Source organism: Rutidosis leptorrhynchoides, chromosome 1, assembly GCF_046630445.1.
Source record: "Rutidosis leptorrhynchoides isolate AG116_Rl617_1_P2 chromosome 1, CSIRO_AGI_Rlap_v1, whole genome shotgun sequence".
Classification (NCBI taxonomy): domain Eukaryota; kingdom Viridiplantae; phylum Streptophyta; class Magnoliopsida; order Asterales; family Asteraceae; genus Rutidosis; species Rutidosis leptorrhynchoides.
This window is the reverse complement of record NC_092333.1, coordinates 89,380,385-89,396,542: the sequence shown is the minus strand read 5'-3', so window position 1 is coordinate 89,396,542 and position 16,158 is coordinate 89,380,385. Positions and strand designations below refer to the sequence as shown.

The 16,158-nt window shown below is 32.2% G+C and overlaps 1 protein-coding gene across 1 annotated transcript; it reads right to left on the bottom strand.

Moving 5' to 3' along the window:
• Nucleotides 1-5,909: 5,909 nt before the first annotated feature.
• Nucleotides 5,910-15,856, bottom strand: LOC139862743 (uncharacterized). The gene is made up of 8 exons (XM_071851374.1): nt 15,601-15,856; nt 8,771-8,896; nt 8,319-8,417; nt 7,549-7,691; nt 7,342-7,450; nt 7,162-7,269; nt 6,911-7,051; nt 5,910-6,441 (listed from the first exon to the last, which is right to left on the bottom strand). Exons 1-8 carry the CDS (start codon nt 15,670-15,672, stop codon nt 5,980-5,982), a joined length of 1,260 nt encoding a protein of 419 aa, XP_071707475.1. The 5' UTR covers nt 15,673-15,856; the 3' UTR covers nt 5,910-5,979.
• Nucleotides 15,857-16,158: the final 302 nt, after the last annotated feature.

Genomic DNA, 16,158 nt, shown 5'->3' with positions numbered 1-16,158 from the left:
TACTTGATAAAAAAAAGGGTATAAATATAAACTTATTTTGCACGTATGTTTTATAAAAACAATGTTCGGATATGAGATCGTAGTTGTTTATGTCAATGTTCTTAACATCATATGAACAAATAAAGAGATCTATGAAATCATTCAACTTCTAAAGAATTATTTTGAAATGAAAGATCTTGAAAAAACCAAGTATTACCTTGGATTGCAAATTGAGCATATGCCTAATGGTTTACTTGTACATCAAACAACTTATACCGAAAAGATTTTAAAACATTTTTTTTAAAGACAAACTCATTGTTGTTAGATCACTCAATATTGACACTGATCTATTTCATCCCTGCGAAGATCATGAAAATTTTAACAGATCGGAAGTTCTATATTTTAGTACAATTGAGGTTCTTATGTATCTAATAGATTATACAAGATCTGACATTTCTTTTGCAGTTAATTTGTTGACAAGGTTCAGCTCAGCCCCTACCAAAAGACATTGGAATGGGATCAAACAAATAGTTTGATACCTTCGGGGAACTACTGATTTATAATTATTTTATTCTAACAACTCGAAACAAGATTTGTTTGGTTATACAGATGCAGATTATTTATCCGATCTACATAAAGCTAAATCTCAAACTGGATATGTATTCCTAAATGGAGGCACCGCAATATCATGACGTTCTCAAAACAAACACTTGTTGCAACATCATCAAATCATGCCGAAGTGATTGCATTACATGAAGCTACTCGGGAATGATTTTAGTTAAGATCAATGATACAAATCATTATTGATTCTTGTGGACTAGAACGCTATAAAAGCGTAACAACTATCTATGAAGATAATACAGCTTACATAATACAAATGAAAGAAGAGTATCAAAAATGACAGAACAAAACATAAATGCTGACGAGGCGCTAAAGCTATAAACGGTCTTAACGGTCATAAGTTTGATGGAAAAGAATGGTATATTGGTAAGGCTCAGAAAAAGACTGAAAGGGAATAGGAACTGAAACAACGGTTTGAACAAACCATGAAGGAGACTGTAGACAAATCACGAGGGCCAAACTTGTACATAAAAGATTTAGATGATACAGTTTCAGATGAAAACCTCAGATTTTTCTCATATACTCAAGATATCGTAAAAGACAACCAGATTAAAATGAGATACGTTCAATCAACAACTCTGCTGATCTTTATACCAAAGCACTGCTAACTGCTATTTTCAGAACACACGTTCATAATATTGGCATGAGGCATGTTCAGAAGATGTAACAACTCAGGCGTTGCCTACTTGAGGGGGAGTCAACTTTATGCTGCACTCTTTTTCCCTTAGCTAAAGTTTTATCCCAATGAGTTTTCTTTAGCAAGGTTTTTAACGAGGCAGTACTAGTTATTCTCTAATAAAATTGTCATCCAAGGGGGAGTGTTATAAAATATCTAGATTGTGTTATAAAATATCTAGATTGGATGTTAATTTTATTATTATTATATTTCTTGCATAGTAATATTTTATACTATAAATAGACATGTATGGTAACCATTTAAGGTGCACCATTTCTCTTGAAATATCAATATCAATATTTCTTCTCTCCTTCTTCTCTCTTTTTCTCTCTTTGTTCTTATAACCATTAAAGGTAGTTATAAGCCTACTGAATTATAACAATTGTAAGATTATAACTTGTATAAATAAAAGGTAGCAACAGAAACATAAAAGAGGATAATTTTTTGTATCTTAGTGAATATTGATCAACATCAAATTATCACAAATTATTTACAAAATAGCATGACACAATGAATTAAAGAATTAAGAGAGAACAATAATGGAGTTTGATTGGGTAATCACATGTAACTTTCTCAAAGGTGATTCTATTCATATATCAGTGTTTTCCCGTGACAATATACTACTATGGAATTTTTTAACATAGTAAATCAAATTTTATCATGACGCTACCAAATTTAATAATAGAATTCTATATATTTTTAAAATTTTATAACTATTTAGAGCTAAACAAACACTCAAATTACATAGAATTCAGTTTTGAACGCCTGATTCAATAATCGACATTCAGGGGGTGTTTGGATTTGCGCTTTGAAATTTGATTATGCGTTTTAAATAATCATAATCAAATAATCAGCTGTAACAAAACGTGATTTTAATAAATGGTGTTTGGGTTATATTATGCTGTTTGAAATAGTAATAATTAAATAATTAATTTCTGAGTGTTTGGAAAAATCTGATTATTTAATTACTTAAGATGTAAAATTACCAAAAAATACATCCTTTAAAAGTAATAAGACATATAAGTGGATTTCTCAACGGGATAAAGGTTTCATCATGGATTGGCATAAGTGGATTTCCTCTCCGGCTTCGTGATAGGGAAGCTTCTTATTGCGTGCAATCTCTGCAACTTTAAGTTGTCTTTTTTTTTTTTTTTACTTTTCGTGTATCTTTTAATTTCGTGATACTTGTAATTGCCTTTTGGCATCGTGTGTACTTGTCTTTGGCTTTTAATAAAATTACCTTGCCTTTCAAAAAAATAAAATAAAATAAAACATATAAATTTTATATCTAATGATACATCTCTTTATAAATTGTAATATAGATTAATAATATATTAGGATCAGCATGTAAGTAATATTAGTAGTCCGTAACAAAACAAAAGTAATTGTAATTTACAAATGTCAACAATAATAGTAGTCGGTGACAACAAAGTAACTGTAATTTTTTTATTACTACGATAATAGAAGTAACATGTTATAATGTTATATTATTATTATTATTATAAATAAAATATAAATAATATATACCCGAAATTAACTAATCAAGTCAAGTAGTTTGTGACAAAACAGAGGTGAAGATCATTTTTAAGGTTGATATGGTAAATTTGACATTTGACAATAGCTACTAATCACGTTTTCCCCACAGTACCAATTTAGTCACTTTTTCCAAATCGTGTTTTAATGAGTTCTAAACGTAAATAATCACTTTTTAACACGAGTTATCCAAACACTAATAATGAATTATTTACGATTTCAAAACTCAATAATCAAATAATCAGAGTCATATCGCTAATCCAAACAATTTTTTTTTCTTCTTTAATTTTCATAGATATTGTACGTTTCTATATTGGTATATATAGTAGGTATTACTTGGAAACTAGTACGAAGTAGTAATTACTCGAAAAATCTAGAGGTATACCAGTTGCATATCATGTTTCTGCACATAAATTTAATCAATCCTATTAACCATGAACCCCTTTTGGAGAGTACTGCGCACAAGATCTGTGCACGTTCTGTTCAATTCAAAAATTAGCCATGAGCCCCTTTTGGAGGAGCATTAGCCAACATCATGAGACCCTCAACTGCTTCATCTACATCCTCAGCTGTTATATTAACACTTTCGAACTCCTCCGACACATTATTATGATTTCTACCTTTTTGTTCGAAAATATCTCTTGTACGATTCCATATCAACAGGTCCGGTTTAACTACCCACATAGGATCAACTCCCTGCTTTATTATTCCCAAACCACCACTTCTTTTGCGAAATTTCCCCCACCCAAATAACGCCTTGTGCGCCACATGAACGTCACCATAACGCAGCGAAAAAAACACCCGCCACTCGTTAGGAGAATGCCTCTTTAGATGACAATAACATCTTTTTGCTGACGAAAAAGTCTTGGGACATAAACCGCATACGAATATACCTTCTCCACTTTTAAAACCCACGCCGAAGTCTTGTACGTCGTCTAACGGTTTCTTGACGTTTTTGGCTGATGTAGAGGCAATATTAGCGTTACCAAGAACCCCTAATTTGTTGATATCTTTTACGGCAAGTCTTAAAGTAGTTGGAGATACGTGAGATGATGAGTTATGATGATCATTGTTACCTTCTTGAGAATTCATGGTGTGTTGGTTATTGAAGAACGTACTTACGAATTGCAGAAGAAAAAATAAACCCTAAGAAGTGTTAATGAATATGTTAAAAGAAATTAAGGTAAGTATATATAAATAGATGGATATAGATAGATAAACTGGATAGATTTACGTGGGCTTAAAGGAAATAGATTTTATTTTGTTTACAATACAAGGAAATTAAACTATCACAATATAAGGAAACTATCAGAATTTGTATACATATGTAACTACATATTACGAATCGAATTTGTAAAAACTTACTATACGAATTTGGACGTTAGATGGACTTATAACTCAAAATTTCATCTTACGTACATATTTTTACATTTATTTTTAAATATTATGTTTTAGTTTTATGTTTTAATTTTATGTTTTATACCTTTAATTTATTAGATACTAGTGAAATGACTCGTAAAAATCACGGGTTTGTTTAAACGAAACGGTTTAATGATATGTTTTAGGTATTAAGTGAACGTAAATGTTAAAGTCATTTAGTATAAGTACCCATTGAACCACAGATTCTGACTAAGAAAGTTGTCGTTGTTTCTACAAACATATTGATATACTTAACTTTGTCTGTATAAACGAACTACATTTATTCTCCCGCTACTTTCTTCCAATTTTCATCACAATTATTATTTTTCTTGTCATAAAAGCTACATTACAACATTTTATTGAGACATGTATTTGACATACATATGTAACGTGATTAATCTTGTAAAGAAAACTCATATTTGAATAGTAATAATATAATAATAATAAAAGCTGCTCTATAATTGAGTATTCATATTTTTAATAATAATTATTAGTAATAACAATTGTCTCTTTAATTTTTGTATGAAAGTTGTACAATATGCTTCAAAGTTTATATATGTGTTCATGAGATGTTTTGTAAAAGATTGTAAAGATTGTTTTAAAGTTTGTACATATAGTCATGAAGGTATTTATTATAAGGTTTTACATACTGGTTCAAAAACCATGCATCATAACATGAAAACTGGGTGTGGGTTTTTGCCACCTAGGCAACCCACAGCTTTGCACATCATTGAATACCAGATTCAGTGGATATTCACCCGATTATTCATGGATATGGGCGATATAAATGGATATGGATACTGATATGAATGAACCGAAATGAATATGGATATGAATGAAAAGTTTCATCCATGAATGAATCCGCTTTTACCCGAAATAACTAAATATATAATTTTATCACTCGAATTAATATCATTTAGGTAGTGATATTTCATTAATTATATTAGTCTTTCTTTATATTTTCTCTAAAAATATAAAAAATTTCTTATATTTTGTTTTGTTTAAATCGTTAAATGTATTTATCGTACTTTGGTGGTTTAAATGTGATTCCATGTAACTAAAAAATAAGCAACTTACAGGTAATCGATATCTTTACACGTTTAATAAGCTATTTGTTAACTATATGTTATATAGATTAGTAAAAATATGACTTTCGGTCGCATAAACTATTAAGAAATATTACATTTGATCGTATATAGTGAATCACCGTTTATAATTGCTAAAAAAAAAAAAAAAATTAAATGGATATGGATGATTATCCATTAACCTACTTCACCCAACGGATATGGATATGGATGTGAATGGATGATTTTTTATAAATGAATATGGATATGAATATGGATTAAAAAAAATAAATGAATATAAATACGGCCTCGATCCGATCCATTGTCATCCCTAGTTTAAAGCACATGTACACTACCACCTCACTGCAAAATATGCAGAACTTCACAAGTGCTGTTCCACACTTCCACTGATACCACTTGTACAATTTATATTATGAAAATTAATACTCCGTAAGAAACAAGACACAAATTCATGTTATTAGATCAATAATACTTTATTATCATCTGATATCAAAACATATGTCTATTAAAAGCATAAGAAAATAGAATCAATAATCAATAAAATACAGTGAAACACAATGAATATGTTATACACATAATAAATTAAATATATAAACTACAAAATGAAATCAAAATGCTGTAAGAAAGCAATGACAACAATATTTTACAAACAAAAAAAATCACCATTTACAAGCAAATTCTTGTCTTGGGATGATGCTTATAATTGCTGTAATAAGTTAACAAACTAACAGGAAGCTTATAATAATGAACCAAGAGATCAATCATGAAAGGCAAACAGATTTTTGCCAACATGGCTTTTTTTTCCTCAAAGAAATCATTAGGTAAAAGAGACGATAGAGTGACACAACCTCTGGCGGTGTTCCCTAGCGGCTGCTTGTCTGAATTTTGAGAATAACTACTTTCTGGTACAAGTGGAGGTTCATCCCTGTCGATGGAAGGCTCACCGGTGTTTGACCTGTCCCCGCTTGGAGCATGGTCGGTATCTTCTATATCGTCTTTAGGTTCACCAGATCCGCCAGCACCGCTACCACTACCGCCAGCACCGCTACCGCCACCGCCATCACCGCCTGTTGGGATTCCAGGAACCAGGTCTTCACGAGCTTCTACACCAACCCGCCTCAGGTGTAACTGTCACCATGTTAATTACAGCTTGATGAATGATTCAATATGAGCTATTACTAAAGTCAAATTGGTCAAACTTCAAAAATTTGCCAACAGAATTGGTCAACTGTGTCGAACTGGTGAAACAAGTTGAAAGTTACACAAAGTCTAGTTTATTGTATACAACCTCCAAAATGCAGTATAAATAGATTTGAATTATTATGATTATTGTAATTATATTTCTTTTGTAATCACATGTACTGCACTTGTTATCGTTGTTTTATTTTGCAAACTCGACAGTAAAAGTGTTCGGGTCAAACTAAAATGACCCAACCCGCACTATATCTTGTGTTGTAAAAAGAGTCAAAGATAACTAAAAATGTAGTTGTTGATCGTATAAAAAAGAAACTTAATATTAACTAATAATAATATAATAACTAATAATAATAATAATAATAATAGTAGTAATAGTAATACTTTAAAACTGGATGAGCACCTTAAGATGGAGATTAATTTCATCTGGCCGTGAAAGAAATGGAAAATCGCCACCACTTTTGATGTATGCTTTTCGGGCACCAGGAAACCTTTCACTTACTTCATCTTTCAGTTGTTGAGGGATTGAACATTTGTCGTTTGTCTTTAAATATAATAACAACACAGATTAAAAAACAGTTCATTTATGAAAAATTTCTTCTTTAATATGAACTAATAATACACGCATAATCATGCTGAGTTCTAAAACCATACATCTATTATCGTAATCAAAGAATCTGACAACTGAAGTGGTCCAACCGATGCATTATCACTTGTTAAAGTCAGCCTGGAAGCCAAGTCCTCCCTTGACAGGGTCTCAACCTGCAAAAGTTTTACACTTTCAGCACAGGGCTATTTTAGTCTTTTACTATAAAGAAAGGATTTAGTTTTCACCTGAGCTACAACGAAGTCGACAGAATCGGCGATGAACGGTTCATGTGGGCCACTCGGGATTCCGGTTAAGACATATCGTTTCAGCAGAAAAGAAGGGGTCCAACTAACACTATAACAAACAAACAAAGAAGATGAATCTGATATAAGAATTTAATTGATTAAATTATATGGTCAAGTTTAACTTTTTAAAATTATATGGGTACATACACAGGAGCCCAGGGCATGTTTGCCGCAAAATATTTAGTCTCGAGATACGCATTCGAGAGTACCAATGACTTTACTCGACGTGGTCGGTGTTGAGCAAAATGAAGCGCTAAGAATCCCCCAAGGGATGTACCATAAAGATGTATCTGTTCATAAATAAGATTATAAAAATTGAATAAGATTTATAAAAAACATGTAATGCAAAAATATTACCAAATTTTTAAAAGGGATACGAAGGTTTAAGCATTTGAAAACACTTTGGTTGACTTTTAACACTGTTGACCTATTTGACCCATTTCCATTTCATCTAAGTTCTAAGAGCATAACCTTTTGACCAACTGGAAATCAAATACAGCTGAAATTAATGCATTTTCAGGGAAATAAGTCGAAATTGACACATCTAGTTTTCAGCAACAAGCAAATGCTGTAGAGTCAGATTATATACTTCATTCTCATTCCATCTAATTAGCTAAAAAAACTCTAATCTAGGCACTATCATCATGCATTAAACTCTTAACACCCAATTTAGTGTACTTAAGGATAAAACTTCAACTTTTTATAGAGAAAAAAAATCTCATTTAGAACACGTTTTACAATAGCAAGTCATCATAAGACTTCTTGAAACAAATTGATATTTCTAATACTATACTCTTGTTACATATCTGTATGTCTGACATCATCAAAAGCAAGCAACTTTTAAAGAGTAATGTTGTGGTGACGGGCAGCAACAACAACAACAATACGACGCAATCTTACACAGCTAGAAGTCTTACATGGTGGACATCAATAACATCCAAAAACTTCTCAAAGGCTTGAACCCACTCAAGGCTGTTCCATACACGAGGAATATCAACTGAAATCACCCGATAACCCTGAAAAAGAAAGCAAAAAAATTGCAGTTTGCAAACCTAATACCATAGTACTCATTCGTTATAATCCAAAAAAGCAACCTTTACTTTCACCTTACAGGATGCATCTCTTTTCTTAACATGCATGTTCTATTTGGTCATTTTATGTACTCTCCCCAATTAAATAATAAAATGTGTTGCCATAATTTTCATAACCAGATACTTATCATAGTCCACAGTTTCTTATACACTCAATCACCTAAATATGTAACTTTACAACTATAAACAGCAGACCTATATATACAGCAAAAGCACATTCATTCCTAAAATATATACTGTATAAACTTAAAGCTCAAATTAAGTAAGCAGTGTCTCACCTTCATCGAGAGTGCCATAATTTGTTTGTAATAGACATCAGCGGTACCAACAGTGCCAGGAAGACATATTAATGGAGGCACCACTTTCGGACCAAAGTCATAATATCTCCATTGCTTTGTACCAATCTGCAAAAAATGTCAAACTAAAAAGTTTCTATCAAATGAGAATGAGACACGTTTAATAGATGTTATCATTTAGATTTTAGAGCCCACCAACAACGTAAAACTTAATGATAAGTGTTTAACAAATCATATATCTCGGCATTTAAAATACAAGTCACAAAACATAGTTAGGAAGATATGCTTTACATCATAATAATCCACTCACCAAATCCAAAATCCTCAAGTGAGTAGACCTTTAATTTTCATAAGTAAAACTCATACATACATCAAATTATGAAAATACAATGTAAAATGATGCCCAAACTACCATAGTCATAATATCAAATTAATGATGGATGATATATGTCAGGCTATTGGTTTTCATAACTTCATTGCAGCTCTACCCGCCATCGTAATGCAAAATCAAACATTACTTAGTTTCAAAATCCTTTTTTTCTTCGTACACAATAACTAAAAATTAATTATTTTTAATCAGTCTAAAACCCCTTCTGAGTTGCTATATGATCCATTGTGATACCTAGTATAATTTTTCCAAAAAAATGTTTTTAATGTTGACCAATTACCAACATACTTATATAGGCATATATGACTATGTAATCATTTATAACAAATTTACATATGTTATAATATATAAATATATATATAAATGGATAGTCAATTATTGATACACAAAAGTAATATTATTGTATTACCTAAACTTGTGATATTTTTGCTATAAATAGCCATGAATGCAAGCATTAAACTTGCACCATTTCTCACACTTACAAAGTGTTTCTTTCTTTCTCTCCATTATCATCTTTGTTCTTACACTTCATTATTAGTATTCTTAATCAAGAATCAAATCACTAAAGGTAGTTATAAGTCTACTGAATTATAACATCAAGAATCAAACCACTAAAGGTAGTTATAAGCCTACTGAATTATAACACGTTATCAGCACGATAATCTTAATACTAATTATGGTTGGCTCTGCCACCTAAATGATATATGGTCGGTTATACCACCTGAATAATATATGGTCGACACTGTCGTCTAATTATCATTTATGTTACTAACATTTATATTTCAATTATCTAACATTTATATGGCCGACACTGTCGCCTAATTATCATTTATGTTACTAACATTTATATTTCTATTATCTAACATTTATATGGCCGACACTGTCGCCTAATTATCATTTATGTTTACTAATATTTATATTTATGTTATATAACATTTATTAATGATTGCTTACATATGGTCGACACTGTCACCTACTTATCATTTATGTTATATTAAATTTATGTTTAATGTTTATATACTTATGAATATAAAGTGACTATAATTTATCATGTTGTTTGTTTTAATAGAAAATGTCGAATCTGGAAAAGCTTAAATTTACTCCTTTAGAATCAACTGGAAACAACTACATGCCATGGGTTATAAAAGTAAAAATGCATCTTAAATCAATGGGCATTCTTGAAGCCATAAATGAAAACAACACTTGTTCTGAAAAAGAACAAGCAACGGCATGTTGCTTTATTCATCAACATATTGATGAATGCTTACAAAATAATTATGTGACTGTAGAAGATCCCCATGTTTTATGGGAAGGTCTCAAAAGCAGATTCAATAATCAAAGAGAAATTTTACTTCCAGCTGCTATGGAACAATGGAGAACATTAAAGTTCCAAGACTTTAAGAAAGTAAATGAATATAGCTCAGCTCTGTATAATACATGTTCACAACTTAAATTCTGTGGACATGAAATAAGTGATGCAGACATGATGGAGAAAACTTTCTCCACAATGAATGCTGCAAATATCACAGTGCAAAGAAATTTGAGAATGCTAAAGTTCAAAACATATCCTGAACTTAATTCATATCTCTTAGTTGCAGAGCAAAATGATGAGCTATTAATGAAAAATCAGCAATCCCGTCCTACTGGTACACTTGCAATCCCTGAAGCAAATACTGCAAATAATTATAAACAGGGACAAGGACGCGGGCAAGGTCGTGGTTATAATAACCATCACCATCATCATGCCAAAAGCCATAACTATGGTAGAAACCATCCTTATGGTAATGGTAATGGGCGAGGACGTGGTCGTGGCCGTGGTGGTCAAAGAAATAATAATCCACGAAAATATAAATATCAACCACAAAACAAGCCCACTAAACAAGATGTTGAAGAAAATTCTTCTAAAAATTCTGAAGAATCTTGCTACAGATGTGGTAGAATGGGCCACTGGGCTAATACTTTCCGAACATCTAAACATCTTGTTAAGATGTATCAGGATTCGCTGAAAGATAAAGAAAAGGAAGTAAACTTTGTGGATAACGTCGATCCAACGGTCACTGAGAAACCATCTGATTTATATGAAGATTTCTTGAATGTTTAAGTTGTGTGTCTTTCGAAAAATAAACGATTTAATATCATCTGTCTTTGTCATTATGTTTGCTAAATGTTTCAGTACTATCTATTTGCGTGTAAAATATTGTGTAATATTAATGTACTCACTATTTATTTCTTATATATGAAGTTCAATATGAATTTTGCTGGAATACAACATCAATCAAGTGGTGGAGATCTCTGTATAGCAGACAGTGGAACTACACACACTATACTTAAATCCGAGAAATATTTTATTGATCTAAAATCAACGGAAGGAACTATACATACAATATCAGGACCTGCTAACTTGATAAAAGGGATAGGAAAGGCAAATTTCATACTACCAAATGGTACAAAATTTTTAATAAATGATGCCTTATTTTCTCCCAAGTCAAGCAGAAATTTATTGAGTTTTCTCCGACATATACCTTAACGGGTATGATTATCAGTCAGTGACAACAGAAAATGAGAAATATTTAAGTATCACTGACAAGAGTCATGTGGTTGAAAAACTGCCAAGACTTAGTTCTGGATTACATTATACACATATAAATGTACCAAAAATACATATGGTAGTTAACGAAAAATATATTGATCATGGTGTATTCAGTTTATGGCATAACAGATTAGGCCATCCAGGATCAACAATGATGAAAAGGATTATTGAATGTACTCATGGACATCCACTAAAGGATAGAAAAATTCATCATGATACAATGGTTCCATGTACATCTTGCTCTCTTGGAAAATTGATAACTAGACCCTCACCACTTAAGGTTGAGAAAGAATCACCAATGTTTCTTGAAAGAATTCAAGGTGATATATGTGGACCAATTCATCTACCATGTGGACCATTTAGATATTTCATGGTTCTAATAGACGCATCTAGCAGATGGTCTAATGTTTGTCTGTTATCAAGCCGTAATGTGGCATTTGCAAAATTTCTTGCCCAAATTATTAAATTGAGAGCTCATTTTCCTGATTACACCATTAAAAGGGTGAGACTTGATAATGCTGGTGAATTTACATCTCAAGCATTTAATGACTATTGCATGTCTATAGGAATTGTTGTTGAACATTCTGTTGCTCATGTGCATACACAAAATGGTTTAGCCGAGTCATTGATTAAACGTTTACAGTTAATAGCTAGACCATTGATAATGAGAACAAAACTCCCTGTATCTATATGGGGTCATGCAATTTTACATGCTGCTGCATTGATTCGCATCAGACCAAGTGCAAGTCATAAATATTCCCCCTACAACTTGCTTTTGGTCAAGAGCCAAATATTTCCCATCTTAGAACATTTGGTTGTACAGTGTATGTTCCAATTGCGACACCACAACGTACAAAAATGGGTCCTCAAAGGAGGTTGGGAATATATATTGGATATGAAACATCTTCAATATTAAGGTATATTGAACCTATGACAGGTGACGTTTTTACAGCACGTTTTGCTGATTGTCATTTTAATGAAACATTGTTCCCTAGATTAGGGGGAGAAATGAAAAATAAAGAAAATGATGTTTCATGGTGTGAACCTCAATTAAAGTATCTTGATCCTCGCACAAAAGAATGCGAGACAGAAGTTCAAAAGATAATGCATATACAAGAACTTGCAAATCAATTGCCTGATGCATTTACAGATACAAAAACGGTGACAAAATCATATATACCAGCAGTAAATACTCCAGCTCGAATTGAAATTCCAAAAGCTGGCAATAACGTCACTCATGAATCTTTGCCACGTCAGAAACGTGGAAGACCAATTGGTTCAAAGGATAAAAATCCTCGAAAAAGAAAATCAGCTGATAATGAAGTAAAAGAAAGTGTTCAAGAAGAACCACAAATCAGTACTCCTACTGTAGAGGAGATTGATGATGTCAATACAGAAATTGCAATCAATTATGCATATTCAAAAATATTATGGAACCGAAATGAAATGAAAAATCTTGATGAGAAATTTTCATTTAATGTTGCATATGACATCATGAATAATGATGATGATCCAGAACCAACATCTATGGTTGAATGTCAAAATAGACATGATTGGGCTCAATGGAAAGAAGCAATACGAGCTGAATTAGAATCACTCAATAAAAGAAAAGTTTTCGGATCCATCATTCTCACTCCTAAAGATGTGAAACCTGTAGGATACAGATGGATTTTGTCCGAAAAAGAAATGAGAAAAATGAAGTTTACAAGGTATAAAGCTAGACTTGTAGCTCAAGGTTTTTCTCAAAGACCGGGAATTGATTATGAAGAAACTTATTCCCCTGTTATGGATGCAATTACTTTTAGATACTTAATCAGCCTGGCAGTTTCTAAAAATTTAGAAATGCATCTCATGGATGTTGTGACTGCTTATCTATATGGATCACTTGATAGTGATATATATATGAAGATACCTGAAGGATTTAAGGTACCAGAAGCATCAAATGCAAAACCCAAAGAAATGTATTCGATTAAATTACAAAGATCTTTATATGGGTTAAAACAATCGGGACGTATGTGGTATAACCGATTAAGTGATTACTTGATAAGCAAAGGGTATACAAATAACCTTACTTGCCCTTGTGTTTTCATTAAGAAAACAACATCCGGATATGTGATCATAGCTGTTTATGTTGATGATCTTAACATCATAGGTACAAATAAAGAGATCTATGAAGCCATTCAACTTCTAAAGAAAGAATTTGAAATGAAAGATCTCGGAAAAACCAAGTATTGCCTTGGTTTACAAATTGAGCATATGCCTAATGGTTTACTTGTACATCAAACAACATATACTGAAAAGATTTTGAAACGTTTCAATATGGACAAGGCAAAACCATTAAGTACTCCTATGGTTGTTAGATCACTCAATGTTGAAACTGATCCATTTCGTCCATGTGAAGATCATGAAGATATTCTTGGACCAGAAGTACCATATCTTAGTGCAATTGGAGCTCTTATGTATCTTACAAATTGTACAAGACCTGACATTTCTTTTGCAGTTAATTTGTTGGCAAGGTTCAGCTCTGCTCCTACCAAAAGACACTGGAATGGGATCAAACACGTATTTCGATACCTTCGAGGAACTACTGATTTAGGATTATTTTATTCTAACGAATCAAAACAAGATTTGGTTGGTTATGCTGATGCAGGTTATTTATCTGATCCACATAAAGCTAAATCTCAAACTGGATATGTATTCCTAAATGGAGGTACTGCAATATCATGGCGTTCTCAAAAACAAACACTTGTTGCTACATCATCAAATCATGCCGAAGTGATTGCATTACATGAAGCTACTCGGGAATGTTTTTGGTTGAGATCAATGACACAAATCATTACTGATTCTTGTGGACTAGAACGCGATAAAAGTCCAACAATTATCTATGAAGATAATGCAGCTTGCATAGCACAGATGAAAGAAGGGTATATCAAAAGTGACCGAACCAAACACATACCTCCTAGATTCTTCTCATACACTCAAAATCTCATTAAGGACAACGAGATTGAAATGAGATATGTTCAATCCAGCAAAAACTCTGCTGATCTTTTCACGAAAGCACTTCCAACTGCTATTTTCAGAACACACGTTCATAACATTGGTATGAGACATGTTCAAAAGATGTAACAACTGAAGCGATGTCTACTTGAGGGGGAGTCAACTCCATGCTGCACTCTTTTTCCCTTAGCTAAAGTTTTTCCCACTGGGTTTTCTTTAGCAAGGTTTTTAACGAGGCAGTAACTTACAGTTGATCTTCAACAAACAAAATTGCTATCCAAGGGGGAGTGTTATAATATATAAATATATATATAAATGGATAGTCAATTATTGATACACAAAAGTAATATTATTGTATTACCTAAACTTGTGATATTTTTGCTATAAATAGCCATGAATGCAAGCATTAAACTTGCACCATTTCTCACACTTACAAAGTGTTTCTTTCTTTCTCTCCATTATCATCTTTGTTCTTACACTTCATTATTAGTATTCTTAATAAAGAATCAAATCACTAAAGGTAGTTATAAGCCTACTGAATTATAACATCAAGAATCAAACCACTAAAGGTAGTTATAAGCCTACTGAATTATAACAACATACACATATAGCCCACTTATTAATCTCAAATAATATAAACAATACCCCCTTCAAATTTAAAGTGATTTTCTACAATTGGAACAAATTCAGGTCCACTGGGACATTACATCAAACACTTGATGCTCAATCTAAATAAACACAGGGTTTTGTCATAATTGAAAGAAGAAAAGAATTCATTTTATTATAATAAATCAAGTAAAAGATCGGAAGAATTCATGATTAAAAGGAAGAACTTACGGGGATCTTGTGAAGAGGGACCTGTGACTTGAAGTATATGTAATCACCAGGGACTGAAAATCCACCTCTCATTGCTGATTATGATCGAGAATTGAGTCACTTTATACTAGCGTGCTGATGCTGTCAATTAAAAAACAAGATTCATATGAATTGATGATGATCGTGGGTTAGGGGGTTTTTTGGTGATGGGCGAATCTGTGTTGGTGGTGGTTTGATGATTGATGACGAGAAAAGGTTAGCCACGTGATCAGGTCCCAAAATATACGAACACATAAGAGATATATATGAGGATATACCAATTGACAGATACGCAAGCGTTGTTTCAACCTAATTCGTATTCATTCATTTTCATATTTTTATTTCAACTAGTTGTGGAGCCCTCGCTTCGCGCCGGGGGCTCCGTTTTGAATGCGAGTTAAAAAAAAGTCTTGATCTATTTTGTAAAAAAGAATTTTTTTCGACATCTAACATTGAAGGGTTGTTCCTTTTGTGAAAGTTTCTTCTTTTAGCGTTCGGGTTTTATTTTAAAAAAAAGTTAGTAAAGTGGGGGTTCGATTT